At 54.4% G+C, this 22,910-nt stretch overlaps 2 protein-coding genes across 2 annotated transcripts; both read left to right on the top strand.

Annotated features, from left to right (window-relative positions):
- The first annotated feature begins 16,336 nt into the window (after positions 1-16,336).
- LOC148225872 (uncharacterized) lies at positions 16,337-17,166 on the top strand. The gene is made up of 2 exons (XM_088204570.1): positions 16,337-17,029; positions 17,110-17,166. The coding sequence occupies exons 1-2, from the start codon at positions 16,337-16,339 to the stop codon at positions 17,164-17,166; spliced, it is 750 nt and encodes a 249-aa protein (XP_088060696.1).
- A 4,669-nt stretch (positions 17,167-21,835) lies between these two features.
- Positions 21,836-22,665, top strand: LOC148225871 (uncharacterized). Its single transcript, XM_088204569.1, has 2 exons — positions 21,836-22,528; positions 22,609-22,665. Exons 1-2 carry the CDS (start codon positions 21,836-21,838, stop codon positions 22,663-22,665), a joined length of 750 nt encoding a protein of 249 aa, XP_088060695.1.
- The last annotated feature ends 245 nt before the right edge of the window (positions 22,666-22,910 follow it).

Here is a 22,910-nt window from a genome sequence, read left to right as displayed (position 1 = left end):
TACCTCCGGAAAAAAAAAAAAAAAAAAAAAAAAAAAAAAAAAAAAAAAAAAAGGTTAGGTTAGTCGCGCACTGGCACTCATACAGAGAGGACGTGCGGCCGGTGCTCACGGCGAAAGGGGCGCAGGCCCAACAGGCGGGCGCATTCCCCAGCAATCTTGAAGATTGGAAGACCAGCTGGACAGACCAGCTGCTGGAGAAAGTGACAACTTTTACAGTGATAGTGAGACACTGAAAGTGCTCCCGGGAAAGCCGGAAAACCTGGACTCGGAATTTTCCGGGTTTTCACCCCATTTTTCCGAGCTTTTCCGACATTTGAAGGAATTTAGGAATTTTCCGGATTTTCCGAATTTTCCGAAAGTTTTTCCGGTACCAGCAACTGACACACAAAAACCGAGTTCTTAAAGGCACTTTTCCGGGATTTTTCCTGGTAAGTAATCGGTTTTTCCAGAATTTTCCGGGCTTTTTGGGTTAATGAATTTTACACCGACAGCATTCCAATAAAATTTTCCGGAATTTCTAAAGTTGGAAGGAAAATTTTCCGAATTTTCCAAACTTCCTCGTGTGTCAAACTTTGCAAAGGAGAAAAAATTTTGTTATTTTATTTTCTTTTCAAAGACTTCCAGGGACTTGTACAATTAGTTACTAAGGGTTAGTTTAGATTTTTTTTTTGTTTCTTGTTTTTTTTATTTTGGAAAAAAAATATGGAGTTACAGTGGGAGCGAATAAAGGCTGCCATCGAGCATTTAGAAGGGTTTATCAAGGGGCACAGAAATGTGCACTCCCCGATAAAAGAAGGAGTGTTAGAGATAAGGCGGGCTTTTAACGCCATAAAAGAGGCCGCTAGGCAAACCGCAAGGACCGCTTTGACGCCGGCTCTTGCATCGGAGACTTGTTCTGTCGCAGTACCTGTGATGACAGCTGCGCCTTCGCAGGCGCCTAAACCTGTAAATACACCGGTACCAGCACAGGCGGACTGGCAGCTTGCAAAGCCGCCTAAAAAAAACGAAAAAAGGAGGGCGCCAAAGGACACAGCGAGTGTCGTACAGGCGCAGGCACAGGCGAAGAAAAACGCTCTGTCAAAAAGCGCTCCCGCGAAGGTCACCTCGAACACGACAAAAAGGGACGCCAAAACGCGAGCCCCACACGGCCCGCGAAACGAGGCAATCGTGATTGCGACTGGCAAAATCACGTACGCGGAAGTGATCCGCGCAATCAGAAAATCGGTAGTGCTTCCAGAGCAAGCAGAAGTAAAAAAAATCCGAAAAACACGAAGTGGAGAAGTGCTTCTAGAATTGAAGCGCGGATCACAAAACGCGACGGAGCTTCTCGCAGCGATTGCCTCCGGAATGGGCGAGGAAAACCCCGCCAAAATTCTCACTCCCCAAACGAGAGTGACTTTGCGGGATCTCGACGGCGGCACAGACATAGAGGAGGTCAAAGAGGCGATAGCTGCAGCTCAACCAGAGCTGAAGGACCTCAAAGTTCTTTCGCTGCGACCCTCCTACGGCGGAACACAGACAGCAGTGGTCTTACTGCCCACAGAGCATGCTGTGAAACTTCTAAAAATTGGAAAAGTCCGCGTCGGCTGGATCAACAGCCGCGTGCGGGAAGCCCCACGGCAACCGGAACGCTGCTACAGGTGCCGCGAAACAGGCCACATCGCAGCAAAATGCACATCCCCCAGAGACAGGAGCAAAGAGTGCTTTCGCTGCGGTCTAGAGGGCCACAAGGCAGCGACGTGTTCCGGCAAGAAGGTCGCCGCGATGGAAACGAGCGCATCAACGTCCTGCAAATAAACCTTAACGGGTGCAGGACGGCCCAAGACTTGATGATGCACACTTCCATCGAAAAAGGCGCGGACTTAGTGCTCATATCAGAGCAACACCACCATTCTTCGCACCGTTGGTACGGAGGATCTGGCTGCAAGTGCGCCATTTATGTGCCGTCGTCGAGACTTAGGGAGAGCGGCGTCGGAGCGGCAGACGGTGAGTGCTTCGTATGGGTCGAGGCCGGGGGGATACGGTTTTACAGCTGTTATTACTCCCCGAACTCGCCCATCGAGGCTTTCATCGGCGACATGGCCCGGCTAGCAGAGGACGTCAGGACTTCGACACTGCCCGTCGTCGTCGCCGGGGACTTTAACGCCAAGGCACCGGAGTGGGGATCATCCACGACGGACCGCCGAGGAGTTGTGCTTTCGGAGACGGCGTCGCAGCTTCACCTGCACGCGGCTAATCGAGGAAGCGCCTTCACATTTCGACGTGGAGATAGCGGTTCCATATTAGACGTATCATTCACAAGCGAGTCGATCGCAAATCGAATTGCGAAATGGGAAGTTCTGGAAAATACATACTCGGGCAGCGACCACTTATACATAGAGTTTCAGCTTGCCGATCGAGCAGAAAAAAGCAGACTTCCCACAAGCACCGGTTGGGCGGTCAGCAAGCTGGACAGCGATAAGCTGGACAGGGCGGTGGCCGCCGAGAGAAGCAAAGTGATCGACTTGGCACGCAGAGGAGCACCAGCCGAGATCACCGTGAAGGCGCTCAACGACCTCCTTAGCCGCGGCTGCGATGCGTCCATGCCTCCAAGAAGAGGACAGCTTCGTAGGCCGACCTACTGGTGGACCGAAGCGATCGCGGAACTTCGCCGAAAGTGTCTCTCTGCGCGACGAAGAGCGCAGAGAAGACGCGGTGACGAGTCGCTTCGAGAAGCTTATAAGGGAGCCCGGAAAGCTCTCAACATCGAGATCAGCACAAGCAAATCGCGATGCTGGAACGAGATGTGCGCCACGCTGGCCCTAGACCCGTGGGGCACACCGTATAAACTTGTAAGGAAAAAGCTGCGAAGAGCGACCGTCGACCCATACCTCGAAAATGAAGAAAATATGGAATTAATAGTCGACGGCCTCTTCCCGCAGCATCCGGAACTATCCAAAATAAGCACCTCAGCAGACAACGCCGAAAACAACTCCCTTCTGTTCAGCGTGGAAGAATTGACCGATGCTGCAAAAAGACTTAGCGTGAAAAAGGCTCCTGGCCCGGACGGCGTGCCTAATGCAGTAATACGCCAAATCGCCGCAACAGACCCAGAACTGCTGCTTGCTGCTTACAACACGTGCCTTAGCGAGGGAACGTTTGCCAAACCCTGGAAAAGGCAGAGGCTTGTGCTGATCTCCAAGGGCAAGGGAGCAGAACCCGGTCCATCCGCGTACCGCCCCCTGTGCATGCTGGACGGTTGTGGCAAAATATTAGAGAGATTGATCCTGCAGCGCCTCACCGCCACTCTAGAGGACCAAACGACCGGACTGTCGGAGAAGCAGCATGGCTTTCGCTCCGGCAGATCCACAATTAAAGCTATCGAGAGCGTCGTAGCAAGAGTAAGGAAGGCGTGGGAAGGCAGCGTTAAAGCTAGCAGCCACGCTGTACTTATAGCTCTCGACGTACGAAACGCCTTTAATTCGGCCAGATGGACACTAATTTTAAAAGCGCTGACAGAAAAGAAAGCTCCAGCGCCCCTAGTGAGACTCGTCGAGAGCTATTTCGCTGATAGGGTGCTGGAGTACGAAAGCGGGGCTAGTAAACGCCTCCGCCGAGTGACGGCAGGCGTTTCGCAGGGGTCGGTACTCGGACCTACACTCTGGAACGTTATGTACGACGAGCTGCTGCGAGTGGCCATGCCGGACGGCGTGGAACTCGTCGCCTTCGCGGACGACGTCGCGGTGATGGCCACCGCCAAGACGACCACGCAGCTGCAGACTGTCGCAGAAGAGGCGCTACATGCGATCCAGAGATGGATGGACCACGCCGGGCTCACGCTAGCGACTGAGAAGACCGAAGCAGTCTTCTTCACTAGGAAGCGGAAGCTACCGCCGCCCAAGATAGCTTGGAACGGCAACATAGTAGCTTTTAAAAGAGCAATACGCTACTTGGGCGTGCAAATCGACGACAAGCTGCGTTTTGCAGCCCACGCGGAAGCGACTGCGGCCAAAGCCGCCAGAGTCGCTGAAGATCTCGCCAGGCTGATGCCGAACGTGGGTGGACCCAAGCAGAGAAGAAGAAACCTGTATAATGAGGTGGTCCACTCAGTCCTTCTCTACGGCGCCCCGATATGGGCGCAAGCGACGAAAATAGAGAGGACTCGGCTCACACTGGCGAGAGTCCAACGCAGAAGCGCTCTGAGGGTAGCTTCCGCCTACAGGACAGTGTCCGAGGATGCCATCTTAGCCCTGTGCGGCATTCCACCGTTGGACCTACTCGCCTTAGAGAGGCAGTCGGTCTACTACGGACAAGAGAAAGCAGCCGCCAGAAAGGCGACATTCACGGAGTGGCAGCGAAGATGGAACGAGTCCACCAAAGGCAGGTGGACGCACAGACTAGTCGCCGACCTGTCCGCCTGGACGGGAAGGACACACGGCGGCGAGCTGTCGTTCCATCTTACGCAAGTAATGACCGGACACGGCTGCTTCGGTCAGTATCTTAGAAGAATCGGCAAGACAGCAAGCGCCGCGTGCCTCCACTGCGACACCGCTGAAGACGACGACGCAGAGCACACCGTCTTCAAGTGCACAGCGTGGACGGCGAACAGAGCGGCGCTAGAAAGAACCATAGGAAGAACTGCATCAGCAGACACTATGGTCCAATCCATGCTGGAAAGCCGAATAAACTGGGAGGCATGGACGGATTATGCGTCCGACGTCATAAAAATAAAAGAAGAAGCTGAAAGAAAGCTCAAGATAGCGGCCCTGACGGGACAGAGTCTCTAAACTGGACGAGCTGAAGTGCAATATCGGAAGATAGTACCGGCCGTCCAGGAGAGGGCTGGGGAGAGGTTTTAGCCGGTAGGTCGCTGCTTGCAGCGGAATCCGGCACAATCACCAGCAATCTGGACGCTGGTGAAGTCTTTCGAAGATTTCCTCTCCTCACAACAAAAAAAAAAAAAAAAAAAAAAAGGTTAGGTTAGGTTAGGTTAGGTTGGGGTTCGAAGGCTGATACTAGGCATTGGTGAAACGCGGCGTGCTGGACGCCGTGTTTCTATAAAAAGCCAATACGCCTCTGCGAATCACAGCAGCTCTGTCAGCAAGGCCGATTGTCAGGCGTCCTCGTCGCGGACCCCGGTAATGCAGTCACTGTTAACAACTGTGACTGTAGCTAACTGACGAAGGCCGAATGGCGAGCATCCTGCGCCATAAAACAGGACACCAGATAAGGGACGGAAAACCCTGACAGAAAACCAAGTCCCAATCCAAGGTGAGAAGCAGCGTGCCGAGGGATGCATGGCCACGGGGACTCTAAGCAGCGTGGTCGCAGACGATCTCTCGGGAGGACCAGCCGAATCTCCTGAGTAAGAAGGCTTATCCGGCCAAGCGGGGCTCTGGTCGGATGGACCATGTTCCCTAGCTAATCGTGGGATCAACTTATGGAGCAACTAACAAATAAAAACTTGACGTTAAAAAAAGCACTGGAGGACCTCGAAAAAGAAATTTTCGAGGTCGAAGAATTCACAAAGGCGCACGCAAACGCGCACAAACCGATCAAGGAAGGCATTAAAGCCATAAGGCTCGCCTTCCTTAAAACAGTGAAGGCAATTGACGGGATAAATGTCTCACCGAAGATTTCGGTAGGACACGCATCAACCCAAACCGTCGAAGCAACAAAGGAGATTGCAAAAGCAGCGCCCACTCCACGCCAAAAAGAAGAGGTACCGAAGAGGACGGCGCCCATCTCTAAAGGAGTAAACGGAGTAACCGCCAGACCGCAGGAAGGCTGGACTACAGTCGGGGCGGCAGGAAAAAAGAAGAAAAAGACGAAACATGATTCTCAAACGAAAGAAAAAGAGGTGACGAAGGGGGACGACAAAGTCTCCACCGCACGTATCCGCAAAGCACCGGAGCCTGGGCCTACGATAAAGCCTAAAAATAGGCACCCCAAGGCAGGAAGAGTGCCCGCCGACACCATCATATTAAAAAAAGCTGATGGTGAAGGAGCTGCGTCCTACGCAGAAATTTTGCGTAGCGTCCACGCTTCGACAAAAAATAAAAAATTGGACGTCAAAGCCGTGCGAAAGACGCAGCGCGGAGAATTAATCTTCCGAATGGGAAGAAAAGCCGACGGGGCCGAAGCAGACGCTCTGCAGGCAATTATTACAGAGGCGGCCGGACCACTTGCCAAGATCCATCGAGTGGTGCAAAGCCGGGATGTCGAGATTCGAGATCTCGACGAGGGAGTGACCCCAGAAGAGGTCATCGAAGCCCTAAAGGAGAACAAAATCTCGACATCCAGCGCCAAACTAAGACCGGCGCACAGCGGCACCCAAGCATGCATGATAAAACTGCCGTGCACGCCAGAGACCGACGCCCTGCTGAGAAACGGGCGCATCAAGATCGGTCTCGTGAGGTGCCGCATCAGAGAAAGCGTCAAAGTTAGACGTTGCTACCGGTGCATGGGCTACGGGCACTTTGCAGCAAAATGCAAAGCGCCCGACCGCAGCAAATTGTGTCTACGATGCGGGCAGGATGGCCACAAAATTGCCAACTGTACCAACGCACCAAAATGCCCGCTCTGCACCGACAGCGACAACGGCGGACAGCGACGTCAACAAACCCCAGCAGCGCACACAAGCGGCAGTAGGCGGTGCCCTAAATTTAGGGCGGAATGGGAAAGGTGTCTGAAGAACGCGACAAAATGATTCGCGTTCTTCAGATAAACCTGAACCACAGCCAGGCGGCTCAAGACCTGCTGCATCAGACGGCCAGCGAGCTGCGCGTAGATCTAGTCATCGTGTCGGAGCAACACAGAAACTCAGCAAGCCGATGGTACTCCGACACGGGCTCTAAAGCGGCGATCTACTTGCCAACGAGCCATCTACGTGTAGCAAACGCTCCGGAAGTCGGCGGAGACGGATACGTCTGGGTGGAGGCGGGAGGCTATAGAATATATAGCTGTTATTTCTCTCCCAACTCCACAATCGACGAGTTCGCCGACAGCCTGAGCGAGCTGGCCGAAAGTGTAAGAACGTCGACACTGCCCGTCATACTGGCCGGCGACTTCAACGCCAAGGCGCCGGAATGGGGAGCTGCGGTGACAGACAGTAGAGGAAGCTTGCTCTCGGAGATGGCGGCGCAAATGCGCCTACTAGCAGCAAACGTCGGCAACCACTACACGTTCGTCCGCGGAAATACCGGGTCAATCGTCGACGTGACGTTCGTCGACGAAGCTATCGCGAGTGGAATAAGGAACTGGAAAGTTCTCGACGTCTACTCGCATAGCGACCACCGGTACGTGAGCTTCGAGCTAACAACGAGCGCGAGAGCACCGCTTCGAAGAACTACCGAAGGATGGTGCGCGCGAAAGCTCGAAGTGACCGCCGTGGACGAAACGGTTGCAAGGAAGCGCGCAGCAGTCGTTGAATCCGCAAAAAGCGGCACCGGAGCGGAGGACGTCGTCCGCTCACTCAACGACGTGCTGCGAGAAAGCTGCGAGGCGTCAATGCCGAGGCGGAGCCGGGGGGCACGTCGGAAGCCGGTCTACTGGTGGAACGACACCGTAGCCGTCCTGAGACGAGAGTGCCTATCCCGCCGCCGGGCAGCGCAAAGAAGACCGACTGCAGAAAACGGTCAAGCTTACCAAGAGGCTAGAAAAGCGCTCAAAGTAGCCATCAAAGAGAGCAAAGCGCGATGCTGGGAAGAGCTCTGCAAGTCGGTCGACGACGACCCGTGGGGAAGACCGTACAAAATGGTACGAAAGAAGCTGGCGGTTGGTAACGAGGACCCATTCCTGAACAACGTTGCCAACCTCGAAACGGTAATTGCCAGCCTTTTCCCGCGGCACGTCAAGACCGACTGGAACATTCCAAACAACAGCATCGCCCCCGCAGAAGAGTTTCTTCCGTTCTCTAAGGAAGAGCTGCTGGCAGCCTCAAACCGGCTCAAACCAGCAAAGGCACCGGGACCGGACTGCGTTCCAAACGCAGTCATCAAACGCGTAGCCGAGAAAGATCCCGAGTTGCTGCTAGCAGCTTTGAACGCCTGCCTTGCCCAAGGGACATTTGCCGCCCCGTGGAAACGGCAAAAGTTAGTCCTGATACCTAAGGGCAAAGCAGGGCCACCCGGTCCGTCGGCATACAGACCTCTGTGTATGCTAGACGGAGTTGGAAAGCTGCTGGAGAGGATGCTTCTACAGCGCCTCCAGCACACTTTGGAGAACGGAGAAAGCGGATTGTCACCGCAGCAGTACGGATTTCGCCCCGGACGCTCTACCGTAGACGCCATCAGCCAAGTCGTAGATACGGTGAGGCTGGCATGGCAGGGAAGCGTCAAGCGGAGCGAGCACGTCGTGTTGATCGCGTTGGACATCCGCAACGCGTTCAACACGGCCAACTGGCGCACGACTCTCAGTGCACTCGCCGACATCGGTGCTCCAGTATACCTGCTGAAAATGGCACGAAGCTATTTCAGCGACAGGGTACTGGAGTACGAGTGCATGGGCAAAAAATTCCAGCAGGAGGTCACAGCTGGCGTTCCGCAAGGGTCGGTCCTCGGACCGGCACTTTGGAACGTCATGTACGACGGACTGCTGCGACTGCCCATGCCTGACGGCGCTAACATAGTAGCGTTCGCAGACGACGCGGCCCTACTTGTGAAGGGTAAAAATGCGACAAACCTGCGACTAATAGCTGAAACTGCATTAATTCACGTAAAGAGCTGGCTGGACCGAGCTGGACTTGAACTCGCCGTTCACAAGACGGAAGCTATACTCTTCACGCGTCGCAGGAATATGTCCCCGCCTTCGATCGCCATAAACGACTTCGAGGTGCCGTACAAGCGGTCGCTGCGATACCTCGGAGTATGGCTCGACGACAAGCTGCGCTTCGCGAAGCACGCGGAGGAGGCAGCCGCGAAGGCGGCTAGAACGGCGAACGAACTAGCCAGACTTATGCCTAACGTCGGTGGACCAAAGTACAAGAGACGAAAATTGTACAACGAAGTGGTCCACTCTATTTTACTCTACGGGGCCCCGGTGTGGGCAGACGCCATGAGAGTGGAAAGGACGAGGCAAAGTCTGGCGAAAGTTCAACGCAGGAGTGCACTGAGAGTCGCATCAGCCTACAGGACGGTCTCGGAAGACGCCATCCTGGCCTTATCTGCAATTCCGCCCGTCGACCTGCTAGCCAAGGAGAGGCAGGCGACCTACAAAGGACGGGCGACGAAGGAACGGGCCAGGGAGCTGACCATGCAGGAGTGGCAAAGTCGGTGGAACGCCTCCCCTAAAGGAAGATGGACCCATAGGCTTATCGGGGATTTAAAGGCGTGGAGTGAGAGAAAACACGGTGAGCTCAGCTACCATCTCACCCAGGCATTAACAGGCCACGGTTGCTTCGGAGTCTACCTTAACAGGATAGGCAAAGAGGCAACCAGTGAATGCTACCACTGCGAAAGCGACGCCGATGACGCAGAACACACTTTGTTCGGCTGCTCAGCATGGGAAGAGCAAAGGGCACAATTAAGAGCTGCGATCGGGAGTGAGGAACCCCTGACTCCCGAAAGCATGACGCCCTCCATGCTGAGCTGCCAGTCTGCATGGTCAGCTTGGGTTATATTCGCAACTGATGTCTTGAAAATTAAAGAAAGTGAAGAGAGACTCCGCCGACAAGGCGGTCGTTAGTAAACAAAAAACTAACAAGACAACTGACATCGCGAAGTAATGCCTAACGGCGGTTTCCGGGACGTCCGTGGTGAGTAGGTGGGGGTAGGTTTTAGTCAGTAAGAATCTGACACTATCCTCCGGCGTTGCCGGGGGATGTCTTATGCAAGATTTCCTACCTCCGGAAAAAAAAAAAAAAAAAAAAAAAAAAAAAAAAAAAAAGGTTAGGTTAGGTTAGGTTAGGTTAGGTTAGGTTAGGTTAGGTTAGGTTAGGTTAGGTTAGGTTAGGTTAGGTTAGGTTGGGGTTCGAAGGCTGATACTAGGCATTGGTGAAACGCGGCGTGCTGGACGCCGTGTTTCTATAAAAAGCCAATACGCCTCTGCGAATCACAGCAGCTCTGTCAGCAAGGCCGATTGTCAGGCGTCCTCGTCGCGGACCCCGGTAATGCAGTCACTGTTAACAACTGTGACTGTAGCTAACTGACGAAGGCCGAATGGCGAGCATCCTGCGCCATAAAACAGGACACCAGATAAGGGACGGAAAACCCTGACAGAAAACCAAGTCCCAATCCAAGGTGAGAAGCAGCGTGCCGAGGGATGCATGGCCACGGGGACTCTAAGCAGCGTGGTCGCAGACGATCTCTCGGGAGGACCAGCCGAATCTCCTGAGTAAGAAGGCTTATCCGGCCAAGCGGGGCTCTGGTCGGATGGACCATGTTCCCTAGCTAATCGTGGGATCAACTTATGGAGCAACTAACAAATAAAAACTTGACGTTAAAAAAAGCACTGGAGGACCTCGAAAAAGAAATTTTCGAGGTCGAAGAATTCACAAAGGCGCACGCAAACGCGCACAAACCGATCAAGGAAGGCATTAAAGCCATAAGGCTCGCCTTCCTTAAAACAGTGAAGGCAATTGACGGGATAAATGTCTCACCGAAGATTTCGGTAGGACACGCATCAACCCAAACCGTCGAAGCAACAAAGGAGATTGCAAAAGCAGCGCCCACTCCACGCCAAAAAGAAGAGGTACCGAAGAGGACGGCGCCCATCTCTAAAGGAGTAAACGGAGTAACCGCCAGACCGCAGGAAGGCTGGACTACAGTCGGGGCGGCAGGAAAAAAGAAGAAAAAGACGAAACCCGATTCTCAAACGAAAGAAAAAGAGGTGACGAAGGGGGACGACAAAGTCTCCACCGCACGTATCCGCAAAGCACCGGAGCCTGGGCCTACGATAAAGCCTAAAAATAGGCACCCCAAGGCAGGAAGAGTGCCCGCCGACACCATCATATTAAAAAAAGCTGATGGTGAAGGAGCTGCGTCCTACGCAGAAATTTTGCGTAGCGTCCACGCTTCGACAAAAAATAAAAAATTGGACGTCAAAGCCGTGCGAAAGACGCAGCGCGGAGAATTAATCTTCCGAATGGGAAGAAAAGCTGACGGGGCCGAAGCAGACGCTCTGCAGGCAATTATTACAGAGGCGGCCGGACCACTTGCCAAGATCCATCGAGTGGTGCAAAGCCGGGATGTCGAGATTCGAGATCTCGACGAGGGAGTGACCCCAGAAGAGGTCATCGAAGCCCTAAAGGAGAACAAAATCTCTACATCCAGCGCCAAACTAAGACCGGCGCACAGCGGCACCCAAGCGTGCATGATAAAACTGCCGTGCACGCCAGAGACCGACGCCCTGCTGAGAAACGGGCGCATCAAGATCGGTCTCGTGAGGTGCCGCATCAGAGAAAGCGTCAAAGTTAGACGTTGCTACCGGTGCATGGGCTACGGGCACTTTGCAGCAAAATGCAAAGCGCCCGACCGCAGCAAATTGTGTCTACGATGCGGGCAGGATGGCCACAAAATTGCCAACTGTACCAACGCACCAAAATGCCCGCTCTGCACCGACAGCGACAACGGCGGACAGCGACGTCAACAAACCCCAGCAGCGCACACAAGCGGCAGTAGGCGGTGCCCTAAATTTAGGGCGGAATGGGAAAGGTGTCTGAAGAACGCGACAAAATGATTCGCGTTCTTCAGATAAACCTGAACCACAGCCAGGCGGCTCAAGACCTGCTGCATCAGACGGCCAGCGAGCTGCGCGTAGATCTAGTCATCGTGTCGGAGCAACACAGAAACTCAGCAAGCCGATGGTACTCCGACACGGGCTCTAAAGCGGCGATCTACTTGCCAACGAGCCATCTACGTGTAGCAAACGCTCCGGAAGTCGGCGGAGACGGATACGTCTGGGTGGAGGCGGGAGGCTATAGAATATATAGCTGTTATTTCTCTCCCAACTCCACAATCGACGAGTTCGCCGACAGCCTGAGCGAGCTGGCCGAAAGTGTAAGAACGTCGACACTGCCCGTCATACTGGCCGGCGACTTCAACGCCAAGGCGCCGGAATGGGGAGCTGCGGTGACAGACAGTAGAGGAAGCTTGCTCTCGGAGATGGCGGCGCAAATGCGCCTACTAGCAGCAAACGTCGGCAACCACTACACGTTCGTCCGCGGAAATACCGGGTCAATCGTCGACGTGACGTTCGTCGACGAAGCTATCGCGAGTGGAATAAGGAACTGGAAAGTTCTCGACGTCTACTCGCATAGCGACCACCGGTACGTGAGCTTCGAGCTAACAACGAGCGCGAGAGCACCGCTTCGAAGAACTACCGAAGGATGGTGCGCGCGAAAGCTTGAAGTGACCGCCGTGGACGAAACGGTTGCAAGGAAGCGCGCAGCAGTCGTTGAATCCGCAAAAAGCGGCACCGGAGCGGAGGACGTCGTCCGCTCACTCAACGACGTGCTGCGAGAAAGCTGCGAGGCGTCAATGCCGAGGCGGAGCCGGGGGGCACGTCGGAAGCCGGTCTACTGGTGGAACGACACCGTAGCCGACCTGAGACGAGAGTGCCTATCCCGCCGCCGGGCAGCGCAAAGAAGACCGACTGTAGAAAACGGTCAAGCTTACCAAGAGGCTAGAAAAGCGCTCAAAGTAGCCATCAAAGAGAGCAAAGCGCGATGCTGGGAAGAGCTCTGCAAGTCGGTCGACGACGACCCGTGGGGAAGACCGTACAAAATGGTACGAAAGAAGCTGGCAGTTGGTAACGAGGACCCATTCCTGAACAACGTTGCCAACCTCGAAACGGTAATTGCCAGCCTTTTCCCGCGGCACGTCAAGACCGACTGGAACATTCCAAACAACAGCATCGCCCCCGCAGAAGAGTTTCTTCCGTTCTCTAAGGAAGAGCTGCTGGCAGCCTCAAACCGGCTCAAACCAGCAAAGGCACCGGGACCGGACTGCGTTCCAAACGCAGTCATCAAACGCGTAGCCGAGAAAGATCCCGAGTTGCTGCTAGCAGCTTTGAACGCCTGCCTTGCCCAAGGGACATTTGCCGCCCCGTGGAAACGGCAAAAGTTAGTCCTGATACCTAAGGGCAAAGCAGGGCCGCCCGGCCCGTCGGCCTACAGACCTCTGTGTATGCTAGACGGAGTCGGTAAGCTACTGGAGAGGATGCTACTACAGCGCCTCCAGTACGCCTTGGAGAACGAAGAAAGCGGGCTGTCACCGCAGCAATTTGGATTTCGCCCCGGACGCTCCACCGTAGACGCCATCAGCCAAGTCGTGCAGACGGTGAGGCTGGCATGGCAGGGGAGCGTCAAGAGGAGCGAGCACGTCGTGTTGATCGCGTTGGACGTTCGCAACGCGTTCAACACGGCGAACTGGAGCACGACTCTCACCGCACTCGCCAACATCGGAGTTCCAGTATACCTGCTGAAAATGGCAAAAAGCTATTTCAGCGGCAGGATACTGGAGTACGAGTGCATGGGCAAGAAATTCCAGCAGGAGGTCACAGCTGGCGTTCCTCAAGGGTCGGTCCTCGGACCGGCACTTTGGAACGTCATGTACGACGGACTGCTGCGACTGCCTATGCCTGACGGCGCTAACATAGTAGCGTTCGCAGACGACGCGGCCCTACTTGTGAAGGGTAAAAATGCGACAAACCTGCGACTAACAGCTGAAACTGCATTAATTCACGTAAAGAGCTGGCTGGACCGAGCTGGACTTGAACTCGCCGTTCACAAGACGGAAGCTATACTCTTCACGCGTCGCAGGAATATGTCCCCGCCTTCGATCGCCATAAACGACTTCGAGGTGCCGTACAAGCGGTCGCTGCGATACCTCGGAGTATGGCTTGACGACAAGCTGCGCTTCGCGAAGCACGCGGAGGAGGCAGCCGCGAAGGCGGCTAGAACGGCAAACGAACTAGCCAGACTTATGCCTAACGTCGGTGGACCAAAGTACAAGAGACGAAAATTGTACAACGAAGTGGTCCACTCTATTTTACTCTACGGGGCCCCGGTCTGGGCAGACGCCATGAGAGTGGAAAGGACGAGGCAAAGTCTGGCGAAAGTTCAACGCAGGAGTGCACTGAGAGTCGCATCAGCCTACAGGACGGTCTCGGAAGACGCCATCCTGGCCTTATCTGCAATTCCGCCCGTCGACCTGCTAGCCAAGGAGAGGCAGGCGACCTACAAAGGACGGGCGACGAAGGAACGGGCCAGGGAGCTGACCATGCAGGAGTGGCAAAGTCGGTGGAACGCCTCCCCTAAAGGAAGATGGACCCATAGGCTTATCGGGGATTTAAAGGCGTGGAGTGAGAGAAAACACGGTGAGCTCAGCTACCATCTCACCCAGGCATTAACAGGCCACGGTTGCTTCGGAGTCTACCTTAACAGGATAGGCAAAGAGGCAACCAGTGAATGCTACCACTGCGAAAGCGACGCCGATGACGCAGAACACACTTTGTTCGGCTGCTCAGCATGGGAAGAGCAAAGGGCACAATTAAGAGCTGCGATCGGGGTTGAGGAACCCCTGACTCCCGAAAGCATGACGCCCTCCATGCTGAGCTGCCAGTCTGCATGGTCAGCTTGGGTTATATTCGCAACTGATGTCTTGAAAATTAAAGAAAGTGAAGAGAGACTCCGCCGACAAGGCGGTCGTTAGTAAACAAAAAACTAACAAGACAACTGACATCGCGAAGTAATGCCTAACGGCGGTTTCCGGGACGTCCGTGGTGAGTAGGTGGGGGTAGGTTTTAGTCAGTAAGAATCTGACACTATCCTCCGGCGTTGCCGGGGGATGTCTTATGCAAGATTTCCTACCTCCGGAAAAAAAAAAAAAAAAAAAAAAAAAAAAAAAAAAAAAAGGTTAGGTTAGGTTAGGTTAGGTTAGGTTAGGTTAGGTTAGGTTAGGTTAGGTTAGGTTAGGGGATTATGGCACTTAGGATGATTCTTGCTGAACAACCTTCACAGGCCAAGCAAGGAAGCAGCTGCAAAAAAGCAACCGCCACCGCAGCAACGCAGACGCTGCCTAGCAGCAAAAACATTGCTGCAACTTCAAGCAAAGAGTTAAAAATGCACTCTGAAGTAAATAATGTGGCCCAAGCTGCACTGCCTGAAGGGGGAAAAAAAAGAGACCCTTGCCGGCCACAAAGCTTCTTCTAAAACTTTAGAAGATTGGAAGCTGGTCAGCAGAAAGAGAAATTCTAAAACTGACAGCAGGCGGTCAAAATTGAAGGCAAAAACGTCGACACGGCTCCAAGAAGAGGCAGCAGCAACGTCTGCAGCCCCAGGAGAAAAAAAAGCAGCGGGTAACAAACCGCGCAGAAAGAGAAGAGCCAAATTGGCGGAGACTACCCTTGTGCTCACCTGTGCCGGCGAAGCGCCAAAGTCCTACGCCAGCATCCTGCGTCAGGTCAGCGTAGCCACAAAAGGGACCACTCTCGACGTCCGCGCCACTAAGCGCACCCAGAAAGGCGAACTGCTGCTTCGCCTGGGAAAAAACGGCGAAGGATCTGACGTCCTTCAAACTGCATTAATAGAAGCGGCAGGACCTGGAGCTAAGGTGACCAGGCCCACAAGCGCAGCCACCATGACGGTCATAATCCGCGATCTGGACGAAGGCGTCATCGCAGCAGACGTGATCGAATCACTAGCTGAGTCTCTTGGTGACTCAGAAAAGGAGAAGATTACGATTATCAGCTTAAAAGAGGCCTATTGCGGGACTCAAGTATGCGTCGCCAAAGTGCCACACACCGCCAGGACCGACGCTCAGCTAAAAGAGGGGCGCATCAAGATCGGCCTAGTACGATGCCGCATCAGAATGCGCATCGACATGCTAAGGTGCTACCGATGCTCAGCATACGGCCACACTGCCACGCGGTGCAGGGCGCCCGACCGCTCGGGACTTTGCAGAAGCTGCTGGAAGACTGGACACAAAGCAAGCGAATGTAAAAGTGTACCAAGATGCATCGTCTGCACCAGCATAACTGACAACTTAGCCACAGCTCCGCACCGCTACGGAAGCGCTGACTGCCCTGCTTTTAGAGCGGAGCTAGCGCGCTGCAGAAAAGTTTCGAAATGTCAGTACGGTTTCTGCAAATAAACCTCAACAAATGCAGGGCTGCGCAAGACTTGCTGCAGCAAACTATAGTTGACGAGCGCACAGACGTCGCAATAGTCTCTGAGCAGAACCACAACTTACCGCGGCGCTGGCGTTCTGATAAAGGGTCAAATGCCGCTCTTCATCTGCCATCTAGCAGCCGCCTGCTTCTGACCAACGCTGCAAACGCCCTCAGCACCGTCGGCTGGACCTGGATAGAGCTGGGCGACTTACGCGTTTACAGCTGCTACTTTTCGCCGAACTCCCCTATGGAAGACTTTAACCGCAGCATCGCCGGCCTAGAAGAGAGCGTCCGAACATCGACGCTCCCGGTCATCGTAGCAGGCGATTTTAATGCAAAATCCGTCGAATGGGGTGCAGCATCTACCGACGCAAGAGGAGCTCTTCTTTGCGACATGGCGTCAAATCTTCACCTGCACGTTGCCAACACGGGAGGAGAGTTTACTTTCGTTCGGGGCAGCACGGGTTCAGTGATTGACGTCACGTTCGTCGACGAAGCCCTAGCGGGAAGAATTCGAGGATGGCGCGTGCTAGATGTCCACTCGCACAGCGACCACCGCTACGTCAGCTTTGAGCTTGCCGACCGAAGCTACAGGCCACCGCCGCACACAGCGCGGGGCTGGTGCGTTCGAAAACTAGACCGCGAAGCCCTCGACAAATTGGTAGCTACTAGGAGCGAGACGGTCAAAGGCATCGCGCGATCGGACGCCACAGCGGAAAAAGTAGTACGCTTGCTAAACGAGCTCCTGCGCGACGCCTGCGACGCATCGATGCCAAAGCGCGGCTCAAACTCACACCGGAAACCGGCCTACTGGTGGACGGACGAGATCGCCGACCTGCGACGCGCCTGCACAGCGTCCCGCAGACGCGCCCACAGGCACCATTTCGCCGTGCCACAAGAACGCCAGGACTACAAGAACGCTAAAAACGCGCTGCGCCTAGCTATTAAGCAAAGCAAAGCGCGCAGCTGGGACGAACTCTGCAAGTCGGTCGACGAAGATCCTTGGGGGCTGCCGTACAGGATAGTACGCAACAAACTCAGCGTCCGGAACGAAGACCACTACCTGAACAACCATGAAACCATGGAGGCGGTGGTCGACGGACTGTTCCCGCGGCACCCCACTACCGACCGAACTGCAACCTGCGACCCAGCAGCAGAGCTTCCAAGCGGAGTCCTGCCGTTCTCCAAAGAAGAGCTGCAGGGAGCGGCAAAGCGAATTAACTCTGCAAGGGCGCCGGGACCCGACGGCGTCCCAAACGCCGTCTTGAAGCGCATCGCGGATCAGGATCCCGAGCTGCTACTCGCAGCCCTTAACTCGTGCCTTGCCGAAGGAATCTTCGACGCGTCATGGAAGCGCCAAAGGCTGGTCCTAATACCAAAGGGCACCAAGGCGACACCCGGTCCCTCAGCATACCGTCCACTTTGCATGCTGGACGGCCTGGGCAAGATTCTAGAGAGGCTGATCCTCGAACGGCTTCAGACAGTACTGGAGGACACCGACAAAGGGCTCTCGCCCCATCAGCACGGCTTCCGCCGAGGGCACTCGACAATAGGCGCCATCGAACAGGTGATCGAAACCGTCCGCGAAGCCTGGCAGGGAAGCGTCAAGCGCAGCGCAAACGTCGTGTTGATCGCGCTCGACGTCCGAAACGCGTTCAACTCGGCCCGCTGGAGCTCCATCCTAGTAGCTCTGGCTAAAATCGGCACTCCAGCATACTTGATCCGAATGATCGAAAGTTACTTCTCGGACAGGGTGCTGCAGTACGAATGCATGGGCGAAAGCTTTCAGCGAGCGGTCACTGCAGGCGTTCCCCAGGGTTCGGTCTTAGGACCCGCTCTCTGGAACGTCATGTACGATGGACTGCTGAGAGCGCCCATGCCCGACGAAGCCAGAATGGTCGCCTTTGCGGACGACGTCGCCATTTTGATTACCGGAAAGTCTACGACGTCCATCAAAATTGCCGGCGAAGAGGCCCTGCGAAGCGTCAAGAGTTGGCTAGACGGCGCCGGACTGGAGCTTGCAGTCCAGAAAACAGAAGCTGTGCTTTTCACCAGGCGCAGGCAACTAGAGCCGCCCAAACTTGTCTTTAACGGCTTCGAGGTTCCTTTTAGCAGATCGTTGAGGTACCTCGGAGTTCACCTTGACGACAAGCTTCGATTTGCGGTACACGCAGACAAGGCGGCGACTAAGGCGGCGATCGTCGGTGAGGAACTCGCCAGATTGATGCCGAACATCGGAGGACCAAAATCAAAACGTCGACGCCTATACAACGAAGTGGTCCACTCCATCCTCCTCTACGGAGCCCCTGTATGGGCCGACTCCATGAGGGTGGAGAGAACTCGGCTCAAACTGGCTAGAGTTCAGAGAACCAGCGCATTAAGGGTCGCTTCGGCCTATCGCACGGTCTCCGAAGCAGCCACTCTCACCGTCTCCGGCATACCGCCTATTGACCTCCTCGCGTTCGAAAGACAACGCATCTACAACGGGCAGTCGAAAGACGACGCCAGAAAAGTCACTTTCGAACGCTGGAGGGAACGTTGGAACGAGTCACCTAAGGGTCGCTGGACTCACCGGCTTATACCGGACCCGAAAGTCTGGAGTGAAAGAGGGCAAGGCGAACTGAGCTTCCACCTCACTCAGGTGCTAACCGGACACGGCTGCTTCGGCACCTATCTTAAGAGAATAGGCAAAGAAGCCACCGAAGAGTGTCACCACTGCGGAGACGCAAAAGATGATGCTGACCACACCCTATTTAAGTGCGCGGCATGGACGGAAGAACGAACCCGGCTAAAAGAAGCCCTCGGCGAAGACGTAAACAACGACAACCAAGTGTCAGCCGAGCAGATGGTCCCGTCTATGTTGCAGTCCAAGGAAAAGTGGACAGCGTGGACATCTTTTGCGACAACAGTAATGCAGGCAAAAGAGGACGACGAGCGACACAGGCGACAAGCCCTGCAAAGTTCTCCACCTCTAGCCGAACCACCATAACAGCAGCGCGCGCGTGCGAACAGCGTTAGGAGCAGACGCCGACTGCCGAGCAGTTTACGACTAGCGAAGTGATCGACAGACGTCGCACCCACAACCGCACGCGCGCAGCATTAAAGGCAGCCGACGACAGTCGCACGGTTCGCAAAAGGCAAGCGATCGACTGTCATCGCAAGAAGCATCAGACGACTGCAGTCGCACAAAAGCGACCAATAGCCGTCAGGCAAGGAGAGACAGGGGGCTCGAGAAGTGATCGATTAATTTTGTCACTTCTCTAGCTACCCGAGACAAAATGAAGTGCGCTAGAAGTGCGCCGGGCCACGCTGCCTCTCGAAGCATTACAGACAAGTTAAGTACCGGGAGGCAGTAGGAGCGGAGGGGGGTTTTAGTGGGTAAAAATCCCACACTGTCACCTTTCTGTTGAAACAGTGGCGCCTTTTGAAGGTTTCCCCTCTCAAGAAAAAAAAAAAAAAAAAAAAAAAAAAAGGTTAGGTTAGGTTAGGTTAGGTTAGGTTAGGTTAGGTTAGGTTAGGTTAGGTTAGGTTAGTTGCGCATTGGCACTTGTACAGAGAGGACGTGCGGCCGGTTGCTCTAGCGAAAGGGGCGCAGGCCTAACAGGCGGGCGCATTCCTCGAAGATCTTGAGGATTGGAAGACCAGACATTGGGGACCAGTTCAGTTCAGCAAAAGGGGCGCAGGCCTAATTGCCGGGCGCATTCTTCAGTGATCTTGGAACCCTGAGGATTCGGAGATCAGCTGGACGGACCAGCTGTTGGAGATAACTTGTGATAGTGAAAGTGACACTAAAAGTGCTCCCGGGAAAGTCGGAAAACCTGGACTCGGACTTTTCCGGGTTTTTCCGTCATTTTTCCGAGGTTTTCCGACATTTGGAGGAAATCTAGAGTTTTCCGGATTTTCCGAAAAATTTTCCAAGTGAAACTACGGACACTAAAAAAACACTTCTATAATAGCGCTTTTCCGGGATTTTTCCGGGTAAGTTGCTGTTTTTTAAAGAATTTTCCGGGCTTTTTGGGATTGTGGGTTGCAGACCAAAAGCATTCCACCAAAATTTTCCGGATTTTCAAAGTTTAAAGAAAAAATTTTCCGAATTTTCTGGACATTTTGTCAGCAAATCTTTGGAAGAAAATCCTGAATTTTCCGGGCATTTTCGCGGGACGACTAAGTTTAAAAAAATAATATTACAGAAACACACCATGTCGCCGGACGAGAACGACCGTGAAACTCGGCTTAACAGAGCGGTGATGGACCTAGCGAGGTTCGCAAAAAGTCATCCCAATGTGCATAAACCCATAAAGGAGGGGATTATGGCACTTAGGATGATTCTTGCTGAACAACCTTCACAGGCCAAGCAAGGAAGCAGCTGCAAAAAAGCAACCGCCACCGCAGCAACGCAGACGCTGCCTAGCAGCAAAAACATTGCTGCAACTTCAAGCAAAGAGTTAAAAATGCACTCTGAAGTAAATAATGTGGCCCAAGCTGCACTGCCTGAAGGGGAAAAAAAAGAGACCCTTGCCGGCCACAAAGCTTCTTCTAAAACTTTAGAAGATTGGAAGCTGGTCAGCAGAAAGAGAAATTCTAAAACTGACAGCAGGCGGTCAAAATTGAAGGCAAAAACGTCGACACGGCTCCAAGAAGAGGCAGCAGCAACGTCTGCAGCCCCAGGAGAAAAAAAAGCAGCGGGTAACAAACCGCGCAGAATGAGAAGAGCCAAATTGGCGGAGACTACCCTTGTGCTCACCTGTGCCGGCGAAGCGCCAAAGTCCTACGCCAGCATCCTGCGTCAGGTCAGCGTAGCCACAAAAGGGACCACTCTCGACGTCCGCGCCACTAAGCGCACCCAGAAAGGCGAACTGCTGCTTCGCCTGGGAAAAAACGGCGAAGGATCTGACGTCCTTCAAACTGCATTAATAGAAGCGGCAGGACCTGGAGCTAAGGTGACCAGGCCCACAAGCGCAGCCACCATGACGGTCATAATCCGCGATCTGGACGAAGGCGTCATCGCAGCAGACGTGATCGAATCACTAGCTGAGTCTCTTGGTGACTCAGATAAGGAGAAGATTACGATTATCAGCTTAAAAGAGGCCTATTGCGGGACTCAAGTATGCGTCGCCAAAGTGCCACACACCGCCAGGACCGACGCTCAGCTAAAAGAGGGGCGCATCAAGATCGGCCTAGTACGATGCCGCATCAGAATGCGCATCGACATGCTAAGGTGCTACCGATGCTCAGCATACGGCCACACTGCCACGCGGTGCAGGGCGCCCGACCGCTCGGGACTTTGCAGAAGCTGCTGGAAGACTGGACACAAAGCAAGCGAATGTAAAAGTGTACCAAGATGCATCGTCTGCACCAGCATAACTGACAACTTAGCCACAGCTCCGCACCGCTACGGAAGCGCTGACTGCCCTGCTTTTAGAGCGGAGCTAGCGCGCTGCAGAAAAGTTTCGAAATGTCAGTACGGTTTCTGCAAATAAACCTCAACAAATGCAGGGCTGCGCAAGACTTGCTGCAGCAAACTATAGTTGACGAGCGCACAGACGTCGCAATAGTCTCTGAGCAGAACCACAACTTACCGCGGCGCTGGCGTTCTGATAAAGGGTCAAATGCCGCTCTTCATCTGCCATCTAGCAGCCGCCTGCTTCTGACCAACGCTGCAAACGCCCTCAGCACCGTCGGCTGGACCTGGATAGAGCTGGGCGACTTACGCGTTTACAGCTGCTACTTTTCGCCGAACTCCCCTATGGAAGACTTTAACCGCAGCATCGCCGGCCTAGAAGAGAGCGTCCGAACATCGACGCTCCCGGTCATCGTAGCAGGCGATTTTAATGCAAAATCCGTCGAATGGGGTGCAGCATCTACCGACGCAAGAGGAGCTCTTCTTTGCGACATGGCGTCAAATCTTCACCTGCACGTTGCCAACACGGGAGGAGAGTTTACTTTCGTTCGGGGCAGCACGGGTTCAGTGATTGACGTCACGTTCGTCGACGAAGCCCTAGCGGGAAGAATTCGAGGATGGCGCGTGCTAGATGTCCACTCGCACAGCGACCACCGCTACGTCAGCTTTGAGCTTGCCGACCGAAGCTACAGGCCACCGCCGCACACAGCGCGGGGCTGGTGCGTTCGAAAACTAGACCGCGAAGCCCTCGACAAATTGGTAGCTACTAGGAGCGAGACGGTCAAAGGCATCGCGCGATCGGACGCCACAGCGGAAAAAGTAGTACGCTTGCTAAACGAGCTCCTGCGCGACGCCTGCGACGCATCGATGCCAAAGCGCGGATCAAACTCACACCGGAAACCGGCCTACTGGTGGACGGACGAGATCGCCGACCTGCGACGCGCCTGCACAGCGTCCCGCAGACGCGCCCACAGGCACCATTTCGCCGTGCCACAAGAACGCCAGGACTACAAGAACGCTAAAAACGCGCTGCGCCTAGCTATTAAGCAAAGCAAAGCGCGCAGCTGGGACGAACTCTGCAAGTCGGTCGACGAAGATCCTTGGGGGCTGCCGTACAGGATAGTACGCAACAAACTCAGCGTCCGGAACGAAGACCACTACCTGAACAACCATGAAACCATGGAGGCGGTGGTCGACGGACTGTTCCCGCGGCACCCCACTACCGACCGAACTGCAACCTGCGACCCAGCAGCAGAGCTTCCAAGCGGAGTCCTGCCGTTCTCCAAAGAAGAGCTGCAGGGAGCGGCAAAGCGAATTAACTCTGCAAGGGCGCCGGGACCCGACGGCGTCCCAAACGCCGTCTTGAAGCGCATCGCGGATCAGGATCCCGAGCTGCTACTCGCAGCCCTTAACTCGTGCC

This window comes from Plectrocnemia conspersa, unplaced genomic scaffold, assembly GCF_051122295.1.
Source record: "Plectrocnemia conspersa isolate PC_06_02 unplaced genomic scaffold, ASM5112229v1 ptg000014l, whole genome shotgun sequence".
Taxonomy (NCBI): domain Eukaryota; kingdom Metazoa; phylum Arthropoda; class Insecta; order Trichoptera; family Polycentropodidae; genus Plectrocnemia; species Plectrocnemia conspersa.
Note: the sequence above shows the minus strand (reverse complement) of the source record. Positions and strands in the feature narration are given on the sequence as shown.